At 52.3% G+C, this 13,669-nt stretch overlaps 1 protein-coding gene across 1 annotated transcript; it reads left to right on the forward strand.

Moving 5' to 3' along the window:
- Positions 1 to 1,495: 1,495 nt before the first annotated feature.
- On the forward strand, positions 1,496 to 13,424 carry CNGA4 (cyclic nucleotide gated channel subunit alpha 4). The gene is made up of 5 exons (XM_083500935.1): positions 1,496 to 1,640; positions 4,120 to 4,224; positions 5,948 to 6,054; positions 8,559 to 9,554; positions 12,630 to 13,424. The coding sequence occupies exons 1-5, from the start codon at positions 1,540 to 1,542 to the stop codon at positions 13,019 to 13,021; spliced, it is 1,701 nt and encodes a 566-aa protein (XP_083357061.1). The 5' UTR covers positions 1,496 to 1,539; the 3' UTR covers positions 13,022 to 13,424.
- The last annotated feature ends 245 nt before the right edge of the window (positions 13,425 to 13,669 follow it).

Below are 13,669 nucleotides of genomic sequence, written 5' to 3' on the forward strand. Positions count from 1 at the left end.
CACCGAGAAGGCCCTCTGCCTGGTTCCCTGCAACTTGGCTTCTCACAGGGAGGGAACCGCAAGAAGACCCTCGGATCTGGACCCCGGTGTCCAGGCTGAACTATGGGCTGGAGACGCTCCTTCAGGTATACTGGACCGAGGCTGTTTAGGGCTTTCAAGGTCAGCACCAACACTTTGAATTGTGCTGAGAAACATACTGGGAGCCAATGTAGGTCTTTCAAGACCGCTGTTATGTGGTCACAGTGGCCCCTCCCAGTCACCAGTCTAGTTCCCACATTCTGGATTAATTGTAGTTTCCGGGTCACCTTCAAAGGTAGCCCCACATAGAGAGCATTGCAATAGTCCAGACAGTCTGCGGGCAAGGAGGGTCTCATCCTGTGTACCAGATGGAGCTGGTAGACAGCTGCCCTGGATACAGATTTGACCTGTGCCTCCATGGACAGCTGTGAGTCCAAAATGACTCCCAGGCTGCGCACCTGGTCCTTCAGGGGCACAGATATCCAATTCAGGACCAGGGAGTCCCCCACACCTGCCTGCCCTCTATCCCCCAAAAGAGTACCATATTTTTCGCCCCATAGGACGCACCTAGTTTTATGGGGGGGAAATAAAGGGGGGATTTATTTCCCCCCCAGGCGTGGGGCTGGGGCGGGGGATGCCCAAGCTTCCCCCGACCCCAGCGCCCAGAACAGGCTGCTATCTGCAAGCCTAGGAAGCCCGGCGGGAAGTCGCGCCCGTCTCCCCAGGCTTGCGGATATCTGTCCCCAGCGCCAGCCTCCGAACCAGGTCGGGGAACAGCGGATTGCCGTGCTGCACCTCCCCGCTGTCCCCCGAGCTTGTGGGGCTGCCTGATATCTGTCTGAAGCCCGGGGTTCGCTGTGCAGTGTGCCCCAGGCTTCGGGATGCAGGCTGCTATCCGCAAGCCTTGGGAGCCCGGCGGGAACTCCTGCCAGGCTCGCAAGGCTTGCGGATAGCTTCCTGAAGCTTGCATTCGCCCCATAGGACGCACACACATTTCCCCTTCATTTTTGGAGGGGGAAAAGTGCGTCCTATAGGGCGAAAAATATGGTACTTCAGTCTTGTCAGGATTCAACCTCATTCCATTAGCTGCCATCCATCCTCCAACCAACTGCCTCCAGGCACTCACACAGGACCTTCACCGCCTTCACTGGTTCTGATTTAAAGGAGAGGTAGAGCTCGATGGGGAGCAAGGCCTGCACAGCTTGGTCTGTGCCCCCACCCCCCTGCCTGCTTGACTCGCCCTGGCCTGGCAGCCACCCTGCCCCCCTGCTCTCCCCAGGGTCCTCATCAGCGCCGCTCCCTCCCTGATTGGGCCCTTTAGGGTTGCACCTGCCGGCTCAGGTGTGTGGCTGAGCCCCAGGGGGGCGGGCAGGAGGGGGGAGCCCTGCTGCGTTGCTAGGCGCCCGTGCGCCTGGATGCAGAACGCCAGCCGGAGAAGGAGAGAGAGGCTCTGCTGTGGGGCAGAGAGGGGGCTGCGGCCTTGCTTGGACCAGGAGCCTGCAGCTGCCAGCCCGTGCCAAGATGAATAGGCTGGCCAGGGTCTTCCGAGGCAAGGACAGGGAGGGGGAGGCGAAGCTCATCAAGACGGAGGAGAGCACCCCTGCAGCAGCCCCCAAACCGCGGTGAGTGGGGACCGGCCCAGGGCGGGGGGGGGGGCGTGAGTAAAGGCAAGTATTGGGGGGGCAGGGAGTGGGAGGCCCCATGGCAGCAGGCACTGTGCAGGGAGCAGGTTGGGCAAAGGGGTGGCGTGGAGTAGGGGAAGCATAGGACTGGAGAGCTGGCAGGGACCCCAAGAGTTTTCCATTCATTTTTGTTTCCACTCCGAATTTTTTCAGCCATTCCAGTTTGAGGCTGTTAAAATTCTTGCGGCCACTCTAGCATGTAAAAATAATTCCCTTACATTCTTTGGTATGCCAGAGCCTAATAGTCCAAGAAGGAAAGCCTCTGGTTTTTTTATTTTTGTTTTTGTTTTATAAACGAGATCTTTAAAACATTTTTTTAAAGTTCCATATAGATTTCATCCCAGAACTCCTTAATTTTTTTTGCATGTGCACCACATGTGATTCTCCACATCTCCAACACTTGTTTGATACATTTTCATTCCTTTTTGGTGATTTTAATGGAGTCAAGTACCAAGGATACTGCATTTTCAAAAAAAATTCTCTCGGTGTGTAACAAGCAGTGAATTTCATATTGATTTCCCAGAGGTTTTCACAATCTTTCATTAAGATATTATATCCAAAGTCCTATGCCCATTTTATCATAACAGATTTCACCTCCTCCTGCCTGACTTCCCACTCAAGGAGGAGTCGGTACATTTTAGAAAGAGTTTTCGCTTTTGAGTTAATCAAGTCATGCTCTAGTCTGTAATAATAATAATTTATTATTTGTACCCTGCCCATCTGGCTGGGTTTCCCCAGCCACTCTGGGCGGCTTCCAACAAAGATAAAAAATACATTAAAATGTCACACATTAAAAACTTCCCTGAACAGGGCTGCCTTCAGATGTCTTCTAAATGTCAGGTAGTTGTTTTCCTCTTTGACATCTGATGGGAGGGCGTTCCACAGGGTGGGTGCCACCACCGAGAAGGCCCTCTGCCTGGTTCCCTGTAACCTCACTTCTTGCAATGAGGGAACCGCCAGAAGGCCCTCGGTGCTGGACCTCAGTGTCCGGGCTGAACAATGGGGGTGGAGACGCTCCTTCAGGTATACAGGACCGATGGTGAAAGGCTGAACTCTTTTTCTGCTGCTTCTCTTTCATTCCCTTCCTTGGTCATGGGAGGTGTTTCCGTGAAATACTTTTGACACAGCCCAGTTTCCTTCACGGCTTCATTCTTTGGTCCATGAGCAAGGGGCTGGACCCCAGCGTCTGGGCAGAAAGATGGGGGTGGAGACGCTCCTTCAGGTCTACTGGCCACCCATCTTCAGTCTAGATGGCCACCCCTCTTAAAAACCTCTGGTGAAGGTCTACCACCTTCTGAAGGATAATTGGTTCAGGTCCTGCTATCTGGACCCGCAGAAAACAAACTTGTTCACTCTTCCAGGTGGCAGAGATTTGAAGATGGCTCCCACATCTCTGAGTCTCCTCTTTTTCCAGGCTAAACAAACCCAACTCCTTTGACCGTTCCTCAAAAGGAAGGCTTGGTTTCCAGACCCTGGATCGTCTTGGTCTCCCTCCTCTGCCCCTGTTCCAGCTTGTCCACATCCTTCTTCAATGGGGGTGCCCTGAACAGCCGCTGGGCAGAGGCCCCAGCTGCTGTGTGTGTGTGTGATCTGCAGCCCCTCTCTCCCTGTGCCCCCCCCCCCAGTCTTGGGGACACGCCTCAAACCAGGCTTTGCCCACCTGGAGCCTTCTCCCATCACACACCCACCCCAGACACAGCTGTGTTGCAGGCCCAAACCTAGGGAACTCCCTGCCACAGGGATAGCCCCTGATTCGGAAGGACTGGACAAATCCTGCGAAGGTGGAGAGGGCTCCTTCCAAGGGCTCCAGGCCCCAACGGCCGTTCTCTGCCCTCCACCCCCAGAGGCAGCCATGCTTCTGAATCCCAGTTGCTGGAATAAGCCTCCCTTATCTCTCTCCCCATCGGCAAACAATCAGGAGCTTTGTTTCAACACCCGTTTCCCTCTTTCAAAAAAGAAAAGAAGGGGGGGAAAGCATGATCTGCTTTTTGCCCCTGGGCAATTCAGCTCCAGGGACCACGCTTTTACTCCGTAAGACGCAGAGACATTTCCCCTTATGTTTTAGGAAGAAAAAAGTGCATATTATGGAGCGAAAATACGGTACTTGATCTTCCTGGTTTCGGATCCTCCTCATCAATTTTGCCGTCTCCGCATACTCCATCAGTTTTGCCTGCCATTCTTCTTTTGTTGGTACTTCTCCTTCCTTCCATCACTGGGCTGGTAGCATCCTTGCTTCCGTCGTTGCGTACATAAAATGTATTTTATCTTCTCCTGGTAGCCATTCACCTATTATACCTAAGAGAAAGGCTTCTGGGTTTTTTAAACAAATGTATTTTTAAACATTTTCTTTAGCTCATAATATATCATTTCCCAGAAGGCCTTTACCAATGTTCTCCCCACTCCTCTGCTCTGCTCTCAGCCAGGAGAAGAAACGGATCCTGGACCCATCGGGGGACTATTATTACTGGTGGCTGGTCACCATGGTGTTCCCCATCATGTACAACTGGATCATCCTCATCTGCAGGTGGGCGGAGGGGGGCTGGGCTGGATCTGCCTGTGGGGAGGGGGCCGGGGGCTCAGGGAAGCCACGGTGGGGGCCCAGGACTGGGGCCAAGGCTCTCCGGCCGGGAGCATCAGCAGAATCACGAGGGAAGGAAAGCAACAGAAACCCCTTTTGGATTCCTCCCTCCCTCCCTCCCTCCCTCCCTCCCTCCCTCCCTTCCTTCCCTCCTTCCTTCCTTCCTCCCTCCCTTCCTCCCTTCCTCCCCTCCTTCCTTCCTCCCTCCCTCCCTGCCTCCCTTCCTCCCTTCCTCCCTCCCTCCCTCCCTTCCTTCCTTCCTTCCTTCCTTCCTTCCTTCCTTCTTCCCTTCCCTTCCTTCCTTCCTTCCTTCCTTCCTTCCTTCCTTCCTTCCTCCCTTCCTTCCTTCCTCCCTTCCTTCTTCCTCCCTCCCTTCCCTTCCCTTCCCTTCCCTTCCTTCCTTCCTTCCTCCTTCCTCCCTCCCTCCCTCCCTCCCTCCCTTCCTTCCCTCCTTCCTTCCTCCCTCCCTCCCTCCCTTCCTTCCTTCCTTCCTTCCTTCCTTCCTTCTTCCCTTCCCTTCCCTTCCCTTCCCTTCCTTCCTCCTTCCTTCCTCCCTCCCTCCCTCCCTTCCTTCCCTCCTTCCTTCCTCCCTCCCTCCCTGCCTCCCTTCCTTCCTCCCTCCCTCCCTCCCTTCCCTCCTTCCTTCCTTCCTCCCTCCCTCCCTCCCTCCCTCCCTTCCTTCCTTCCTTCCTTCCTTCCTTCCTTCCTTCCTTCCTTCTTCACTTCCCTTCCCTTCCTTTCTTCCCTCCTTCCTTCCTTCCCTCCTTCCCTCCTTCCTTCCTTCCTTCCTTCCTTCCTTCCTTCCTTCCTTCCTTCCTTCCTTCCTTCTTTCCCTCCTCCCTCCCTTCTTTCCTTTGCTTCTGCATCTGCCAGTCATCTCCTTCCACGCAGGGGAGAGCGAGCCCAGGGGGTGACCAAAGAAAGAAAATTAGTAAAGAGCAAGAGGCCTGGGAAGCAGACTCCGACACTCCAGCCAGGGTGGGGGGCAAACATTCAGCAAAAAGACATTTGGGTGAAGTCATGGAAACAGAGAAATGTAGGGCTGGAAGGGACCCCCCGAGGGTCATCGGATAATAAAAATAATAATTTTATATCCCGTCCATCTGGCTGGGTTTCCCCAGCCACTCTGGGTGGCTACCTGAAAAATATTAACAATAATAAAGTGTCAGACATTAAAATCTTCCCTGAACTTCCCTGTTCCAACCACTACCCCTTCTGTACTCCAAGCCCCCCAATTCAGGAATCCCAGCTAAAGAATTCTTGACAGGTGACCATCAAACCTCCATTGAAGGAGAGCTCAGCAACTTCGAAGGTCTTCTGTGCTGCTGTCAAAGGGCTCTTGCTGCCCAGAAGTAGTTCCTCCTAAAGTTTGTTTGCAATTTCCTTCCTTGTTTTTTGAATCCAGGAGTTCAGGACCTGGCAAAACAAGAAAGCAGTTCTGGGGGGGGGGGTCCTTTTAGGAAGGGAGGGAGTTTCAGAGCAAACTGCCCCCCCATTTACATTTTGGGGATATTCCTGGGGGGAAGGGGAGAGCTGAGTGGGGGGCTGCAGGGGGGGTGGAGCAAGGAACAAGGAGAGAGCTTGGAGGGGGCTGCCTGGCTTTGGGGGCAGCTGCTGATGCAGTGGGTGGGTTGTGGGTTCGGATGCTGCCACCCATCTCTCTGCGCAGGTCCTGCTTCCCTGAGCTGCAGCGCAAATACCTCTTCCTCTGGCTGGCCCTGGACTACCTCTGCGACCTGCTGTACCTGCTGGACATCGGGGTCCACTTCTACACGGGTCAGTGGCCTTTCCGCCTCGGGGCCTGTCTCCTCGCCCCTCCTTATGGCCCCCTCTCACCCCACCTGGCGAATGCTTCTTCCCCTTCATCCAGTGAAGCTAAACGTTGAGAGATTCAACAGAGAGAAGAAGGTCTTTGGTCCCGTGACGCGTAGTTAGACTATGGAACTCCCTCCCACAGTACGCAGGGTTGTCCAGCAGCCTAGATGGCTTTAGGAAAGATTGGACCAATTCCTGGAGAAGGAGAAAGATATCAAGGGCTCCTGGCCAGGATATCTTTGTTCTTCCTCCACAGTCAGGGGTAGCAATGCTTCTGTTTTTTTTCCTTTTTTCCTTTTTTTAATTTAATTTAAATTCATCATTAATACACATATACAAGCATACAAACATACATTTCATACAATCCTCAAAAACGTTCAAACATACTTACACTCAATCCCACAAATAATTCCTTTCCCCATCACCATCCACCGACCCTTCACCCCACCTTTGTGTTGACTTCCAATCTACTCAATTACAATTTCTTTCCACTTCTATTACTTTCTTTCACACACCTTTACCCTAATTTCATACTTCTTTTTCTATTACACATTGTTTTCCATCTTATTTGATATTTCAGTATTTGAAACGGAACTTGTTTATTCTAATAGGAGTTCTGATTTTTCGATATGATTTTGCAGGTATCTTTTAAACACCTTCCAGTCCCTATCTATCTTTTCTTTTGAAATCCTTCCAATTTCTTCCATTGTTTTGGATATATTGTGATACTCCAATAATTTGGCAAGCCACTCTGTTTTTGTCGGCATTATACCACTTTTCCAGTTTTTCGCAATCAATAGCCTTGCTGCTACTGTTGCGTATAGATATAAGGTCTTATCTTCTTCCTTTAGGCTTCCTGGTACTATTCCCAATATAAAACCTTCTGGCGTTTTCCTAAATGAGTATCTAAATGCTTCTGGATCCCAGTCGCTGGAAACATCCGGAAGGGCAGAAAGCAAACGTCCAACGGGGGCTTCTGATTGGAGCTTCCAGCAGCCAATCAGAATCCGTGCTTTGGTTTCTGAATGTTTTGGAAGTCTAACGGACTTCTGGATGGGAATCTGTCTGACTTCCAAGGTACGACCGTACATATTTAAAAGTTGACTTCCCAATAATAATTGGAAATTTGTAACAGAGAAATATATAATGTGGGAACAAAAACACTAGGAAACGTCTGTCCATAAGATCTGTTCAGGGCCGGATTTAGCTTTGATGTTGCCCTCAGCTCCTGAAGGTAACGAGGCCCTTTATATGTCCAGCTGTCCTTTGTCAACAACAAATTGTCGCTGTTTTTGTGTTGAATATATGCTAGATGGTGATCTATGGACCTAATAGGTATCTAAAGCCATTTGCCCATGTTGCCCTGCAACCCGTCCATGCAGAATGTAGGCACCCTATATATAGAAAGGAGCAAAGCAGGGATATTTGAGGGAGCAGGCTAGCAGGTGGGGCCCATGACTTACATCAGAGGAGCCTACACAACACAAAACACGGTTGCTGCATGTAGCTTATATTTTATTTGTTTTTTATCTTATATTTTGGAAATGTACACCCAGTTTTTTCCCCTTTAATTTTTTGGGGGACCCCCCAAAAAAGTGGGGTCCTAAGCTATAGCTTGTTTAGCTTACACATAAATCTGGCACTGGATCTGCTGAAATAGTTGGCCTATTCCTTTGAAGATCAGGTTCCAGCTGACCAGGCCCTGGGGCTGACGGAGAGAGAGGCGATCCTGGCTGCTTTCCTATCAAGAGTGTCTCTCTGACCCCTACATCTCCCACCTTTGAAGGGTGAGGGGACCGGATGGGACCCTCTGGCTTGATCCAGCTGGACCTTCTTAGGTTGTTCTGTTTGTTGGAGAGGAGTGGAGATAATAATAATAATAAATTTTTATTTATACCCCACCCTTCCCAGTTCAGGAAACCGGGCTCAGGGCGGCTAACAACAAATTTAAAACACTTAATTGATGCTACAACAAAAAACAGCATAAAATTCAGTATAAAACATGAATAACGATAAATTCACAATTCAAAAATCAATTTAGGGGGGAAATCCATCCAATAAACATTAGGTGATCCCCAGGGCTAGCTGGCTAAATTAGTCCTATTTGGGCCAGCCAGGAGACCAGGGGAGAATTAGCTGTGGGATCCCAGAGCGGGTAATCTTCATAAAAAGGGGAGGAAGGGGAGTAAAAGATCAGGCTAAGTTCAAATGGAAAGCCAGGCGGAATAGCTCTGTCTTACAGGCCCTGCGGAAGGAAGTTCAATCCTGCAGGGCCCTGGTCTCATGGGACAGAGCATTCCACCAGGTCGGAGCCGCCACTGAGAAGGCCCTGGCCCTGGGGGAGGAGAGTCTGACTTCCTTAGGGCCCGGGACTTCTGAACGATGGTAATTCATGAACCTTAAGGTCCTCTGCCCGGGGCCGAGGGTCTCCTCTGACCCATCTCCTTCCCCCCCTCCGCCCCCAGGTTTCCTGGAGCAAGGCATCCTGATCCAGGACCGCTCCAAGATCTCGCGCCACTACACCTGCTCCTCCGCCTTCCTGCTGGACCTCCTCTCGGTGATGCCCACCGACCTCCTCTACCTGCGCCTGGGCCTGGCCACCCCCGCCGTCCGGGCCAACCGCTTCCTGCGCAGCCCCCGCCTCTTCGAGGCCTTTGACCGCATCGAGACGCGCACGGCGCACCCCAACTCCTTCCGCATCTCCAAGCTGATGCTCTACGTCTTCGTCACCATCCACTGGAACGCCTGCGTCTACTTTGCCCTCTCGGGCTACGTGGGCTACGGGGCGGACGAGTGGGTCTACCCCAACGTCAGCATCCCCGGCTTTGAGCGCCTGCTGCGCCAGTACCTCTACAGCTTCTACTTCTCCACCCTCATCCTCACCACGGTGGGCGACACGCCCATGCCCCACCGCGAGGAGGAGTTCCTCTTCATGGCGGCCGACTTCCTGCTGGCCGTCATGGGCTTCGCCACCATCATGGGGAGCATGACCTCGGTCATCTCCAACATGAACCAGGCGGACGACGCCTTCGTCCCCAACTCGGACCTGGTCAAGGGCTACCTGCGCACCCACTGCCCCAACCGCCGCCTCCAGAACCGCGTGGTGGAGTGGTACCAGCACCTGCAGATGGAGAAGAAGATGACCAACGAGCTGCAGATCCTGCAGCACCTCCCTGAGCGCCTGAGGGCCGAGGTGGCCGTCAGCGTCCACCTGCCCACCCTCCGCAAGGTGCAGATCTTCCAGAGCTGCGAGCAGAGTCTTCTGGAGGAGCTGGTCCTCAAGCTCAAGCCCCAGGTCTACAGCCCCGGCGAGTACGTCTGCAAGAAGGGCGACGTGGGCCGGGAGATGTACTTCATCCGGGAGGGGAAGCTGGCCGTGGTGGCTGACGACGGGGTCACCCAGTACGCCGTGCTGGGAGAGGGGCTCTACTTTGGGGAGATCAGCATCATCAACATCAAAGGTGAGCTTGGAGGGGGGAGGGAGAAGTGGAGGTGGGGGTGTCGTGTGTGGAGGAAAAAGTGAAACACATTGCAGAGTTCCCCCAAAATAGACCAGAGGCAATTTCATCCAACAGAGCTTCTGAAGGCAAATGAGCATAATGGTCACAAATCCAAAATCCACATCAGAAGTGTGCATACATACGAAAGCTCATACCAATAACAAACTTAGTTCGTCTCTAAGGTGCTACTGGAAGGAGTTTTTTTATTTTGTTTCGACTATGGCAGACCAACACGGCTACCTAAAGGGTAAAGGTAAATGGACCCCTGACCATTAGTTCCAGTCGTGGCCAACTCTGGGGTTGCGGCGCTCATCTCGCTTTATTGGCCGAGGGAGCCGGCGTACAGCATCTGGTCATGTGGCCAGCATGACTAAGCTGCTTCTGGAGAACTAGAGCAGCGCACGGAAACGCCATTTAGCTTCCCGCTGGAGCGGTACCTACTTTTCTACTTGCTCTTTGAGGTGCTTTCGAACTGCTAGGTTGGCAGGAGCAGGAACTGAACAACGGGAGCTCACCCTGTCGTGGGGATTCGAACTGCCGACCTTCTGATCGGCAATCCCAAGAGGCTCAGTGGTTTAACCCACAGCGCCACCCGTAAACAAATCCGAAACATTCAGGATTGGCCCTGTCCATCAGGAATCCAGTTGCAGAAGACTTAAACTAAACTTAACAATAGCTTATAATCAGTGCTTTTTTTCTATGTAAAAAATGTTTAGGGGTACTCACCTTTCCCTACTCATATTGAAATACTGCCCCTCAATGAGGCCAAACTTAGATTCACAAAATGTTTAGGAACAAAATAAAATAAAATTCCTTCCAGTAGCACCTTAGAGACTAACTAAGTTTGTTATTGGTATGAGGATTTTTAAAATTTTGTTTCAACTACGGCAAACCAACATGGCTACCTACCTGCAACTAAAATGTTTAGGGGTATGCGTACCCCTGCGTCACCCCAGGAAAAAAAGCACCGCTTATAATAAGACTAAACCTTAACGCTAAGCATACAGAGCAGAACACCACAGCCAGAACAAAAAGACAGACAGAGAAAGTGAGAGAGCCAGGCTCCTCCTGGCCTGACTATTATAGTCAGCATGATCTTGACTAAAAGGATAACAGGAGCACTTTAACCCAGCTGTACTCAGGCTCCCGTTGCTCGGTCCCTGCTCCTGCCAACCTAGCAGTTCGAAAGCACCTCAAAGAGCAAGTAGAAAAGTAGGTACCGCTCCGGCGGGAAGGTAAATGGCATTTCCGTGCGCTGCTCTAGTTCTCCAGAACTAGAGTTTCCTGCACAGCTGCCTCCCACTGGGATGGCAGAACAGGGCCATTCTGGCTAGTGGCCTTTGATAGCCCTCTTCCTCCTCCACTTCCTCCTCCTCCTCCTCCGTGCATTGGCCTAATCCTCTTTTCAAGCCAGGAGCCAGCCAGCAGTAAATCACACTGTGCAAGTTGGAGTTAACTCCTTGTCAGCAAAAACAGGGCCGACACAGGAGTGTCAGGCCCAGTGAGCACAGTGAGTATTTTATTTATACCCCACTCATCTGCCTTGGTCACTGAAAAGCCAATAAACGCCATAGTGCAGGCACCCCCAAACTCAGCCCTCCAGATGTTTTGGGACTACAACTCCCACCATCCCTAGCTAACAGGGCCAGTGGTCAGGGATGATGGGAGTTGTAGTCCCAAAACATCTGGAGGGCCGAGTTTGGGGATGATGCCACAGACAGAGGGGACTCCCACAATCACTCATTTATTCTGCTGAGTGAAACAGAGCGGACAAGCCACACTCACCAGCGTGATGGTGAGGCTGCGCCAAATAGCCTTTGTTCATGCTTTTTATAGGCCTCCCCCTCCCTTCCCTCCCCCTTCGAGGTTCCTTGCACTGATGGAAACAGGACACCCTGCCTGGAGACCTTGACGGGGAGAGTTTTCCTGAAATCGCCTAGCAACGTTATCTGGTCTTCACATGAGTGTGGCTCACCCTCCTAAATTCTAAAGGAGGCAGTTTTTTACAGAAGCAAAATCAGTTAGGCTAACCAAAAAAACAGGACAAGAACAGGCCTCTGTGGCTTTTCCTGAGACTCCCACAATACTACTAATAATAATTTTATTATTTATCCCCTGGCCCATATGGCTGGGTTTCCCCAGCAACTCTGGGTGGTTCCCAACAGAATATTAAATATGATAAAAGATCAAACATTTAAAATTTCCCTAAGCAGGACTGCCTTCACATGTCTTCTAAAAGTCAGATAGTTGCTTCTTGCCTTGACATCTGATGGGAGGGCGTTCCACAGGGCAGGCGCCACTACCGAGAAGGCCCTCTGCCTGGTTCCCTGTAGCTTTGCTTCTCGCAGGGAGGGAACCGCCAGAAGGCCCTCGGAGCTGGACCTCAGCGTCCGGGCATAACGATGGGGGTGGAGACGCTCCTTCAGGTCTACTGGACCAAGGCTGTTTAGGGCTTTCAGGGTCAGCACCAACACTTTGACTTGTGCTGGGAAACGTACTGGGAGCCAGTGCATGTCTCTCAGGACCAGTGTTATATGGTCTCAGTAATACTTTATTTTACAGAAAGGTTCAACCTCACTGGCATCCTCTTAATACACTTTGAATTGTCCTCAGAAACGTACTGGGAGCCAGTGTAGGTCTTTCAAGACCAGTGTTATATGGTCTCGGCGGCCGCCCCCAGTCACCAGTCTAGCAACACATAAGCATCTTGTCTCCGGTGGGTCTTGCCCCCGTGACGGAAGCCCCCCCCCCGCCGCTGACTCAGCCCCCTCCTCTCCGAGGTTTCTCCCCAGGAATTCCAGGCGGTACCTGTGTGTCCCCAACCTCTCCTCCGCCATTTCCATGCCTCTTCTGGAGACTGAGGGGGGAGGGGAGCTTGTCTCAGCAGGAGGGGGAGACCCCCCTGGCTTCTTCACCAGCCGGACTCCTCTCTGCCTCTTGGCCTCTTCCTCCCACCCCCAGGGACCTGATCCTGCATGCTCCGCTTATGTTCTCAAGGCCCCCACTGACCCCACTGACCCCCTCTCCCCCCCCCAGGGAACAAGTCCGGGAACCGCCGCACGGCCAACATAAAGAGCATTGGCTTCTCGGACCTCTTCTGCCTGTCGAAGGAGGACCTGACGGAGGTGCTGGCTGAGTTCCCCAGCGCCAAGGCCATGCTGGAGGCCAAAGGCAGGGAGATCCTGCTCAAGATGGACAAGCTGGACGTCAACGCCGAGGCGGCCGAGATCGCCCAGCTGCAGGAGGAGGAGCGCCGGACGGCCGCCCTGGAAGAGGGCCTGGACGCCCTGCAGACCAAGCTGGCCAGAATCCTGGCGGGACTCGAATCCAGCGCCTTTAAGGTGGCTCTGCGCCTGGAGCGCCTGGAGTGGCAGATGCGGGAGTGGGGGGCCGAGGAGGAGGCGGAGAGGGAGGGGGCCGAGCCTTAGCCACCCCCCACCCCACCTGAGGCAGTGAGGAGGCTGCCCACCCCACAGTTACAGCTGCCAGGCTGAGTCCTCCGGCCTACGATGCACGTGGCCCCTGGTGCAGCCTGGGGGCTGGCGTGGGGGGTGGGATTCCTGCGTTGCAGTCTAGATGAGCCTCAGGGGTCCCTTTCAGCTCTACGGTTCAGGGATTGGCTTTGGGCTTCAGAGCAGAGGCTGGACGGCCGTCCATCAGGGATTCTGGAGCTGTGATTCCGGCCTTGCAGGAATGACCTCTGGGAGTCCCTTCTGACCCACGATTCTGTGTGCCTCCACTCACGAATGCACTCGGCATAAGAGCCATCTCTGCCCACGTAATTACACAAAACAAATGAAATACCGAGGAAATCCCTGAAAGGAGTAGTAATCGACTAGAAATGTTATCTTACAGAAATAAACTACCAGTAAATAATAAAAATCAAAAAGTTTAAGGGAAACCTAGAATTATACAAAGCCTTAATGGGATGCCATAATTCTAGGTTTCCCTTAAACTTTTTAATTTTTATTATTTAGTTTATTTCTATAAGATAACGTTTTTAGTCGATTTCCAGGGATTTTCACGGTATTCCATTTGTTTTGTGTAATTTCTCGGTTCCGTGACTGCCTTTTTTG

Source organism: Podarcis liolepis (assembly GCF_965112155.1).
Source record: "Podarcis liolepis genome assembly, chromosome: 4".
Classification (NCBI taxonomy): domain Eukaryota; kingdom Metazoa; phylum Chordata; class Lepidosauria; order Squamata; family Lacertidae; genus Podarcis; species Podarcis liolepis.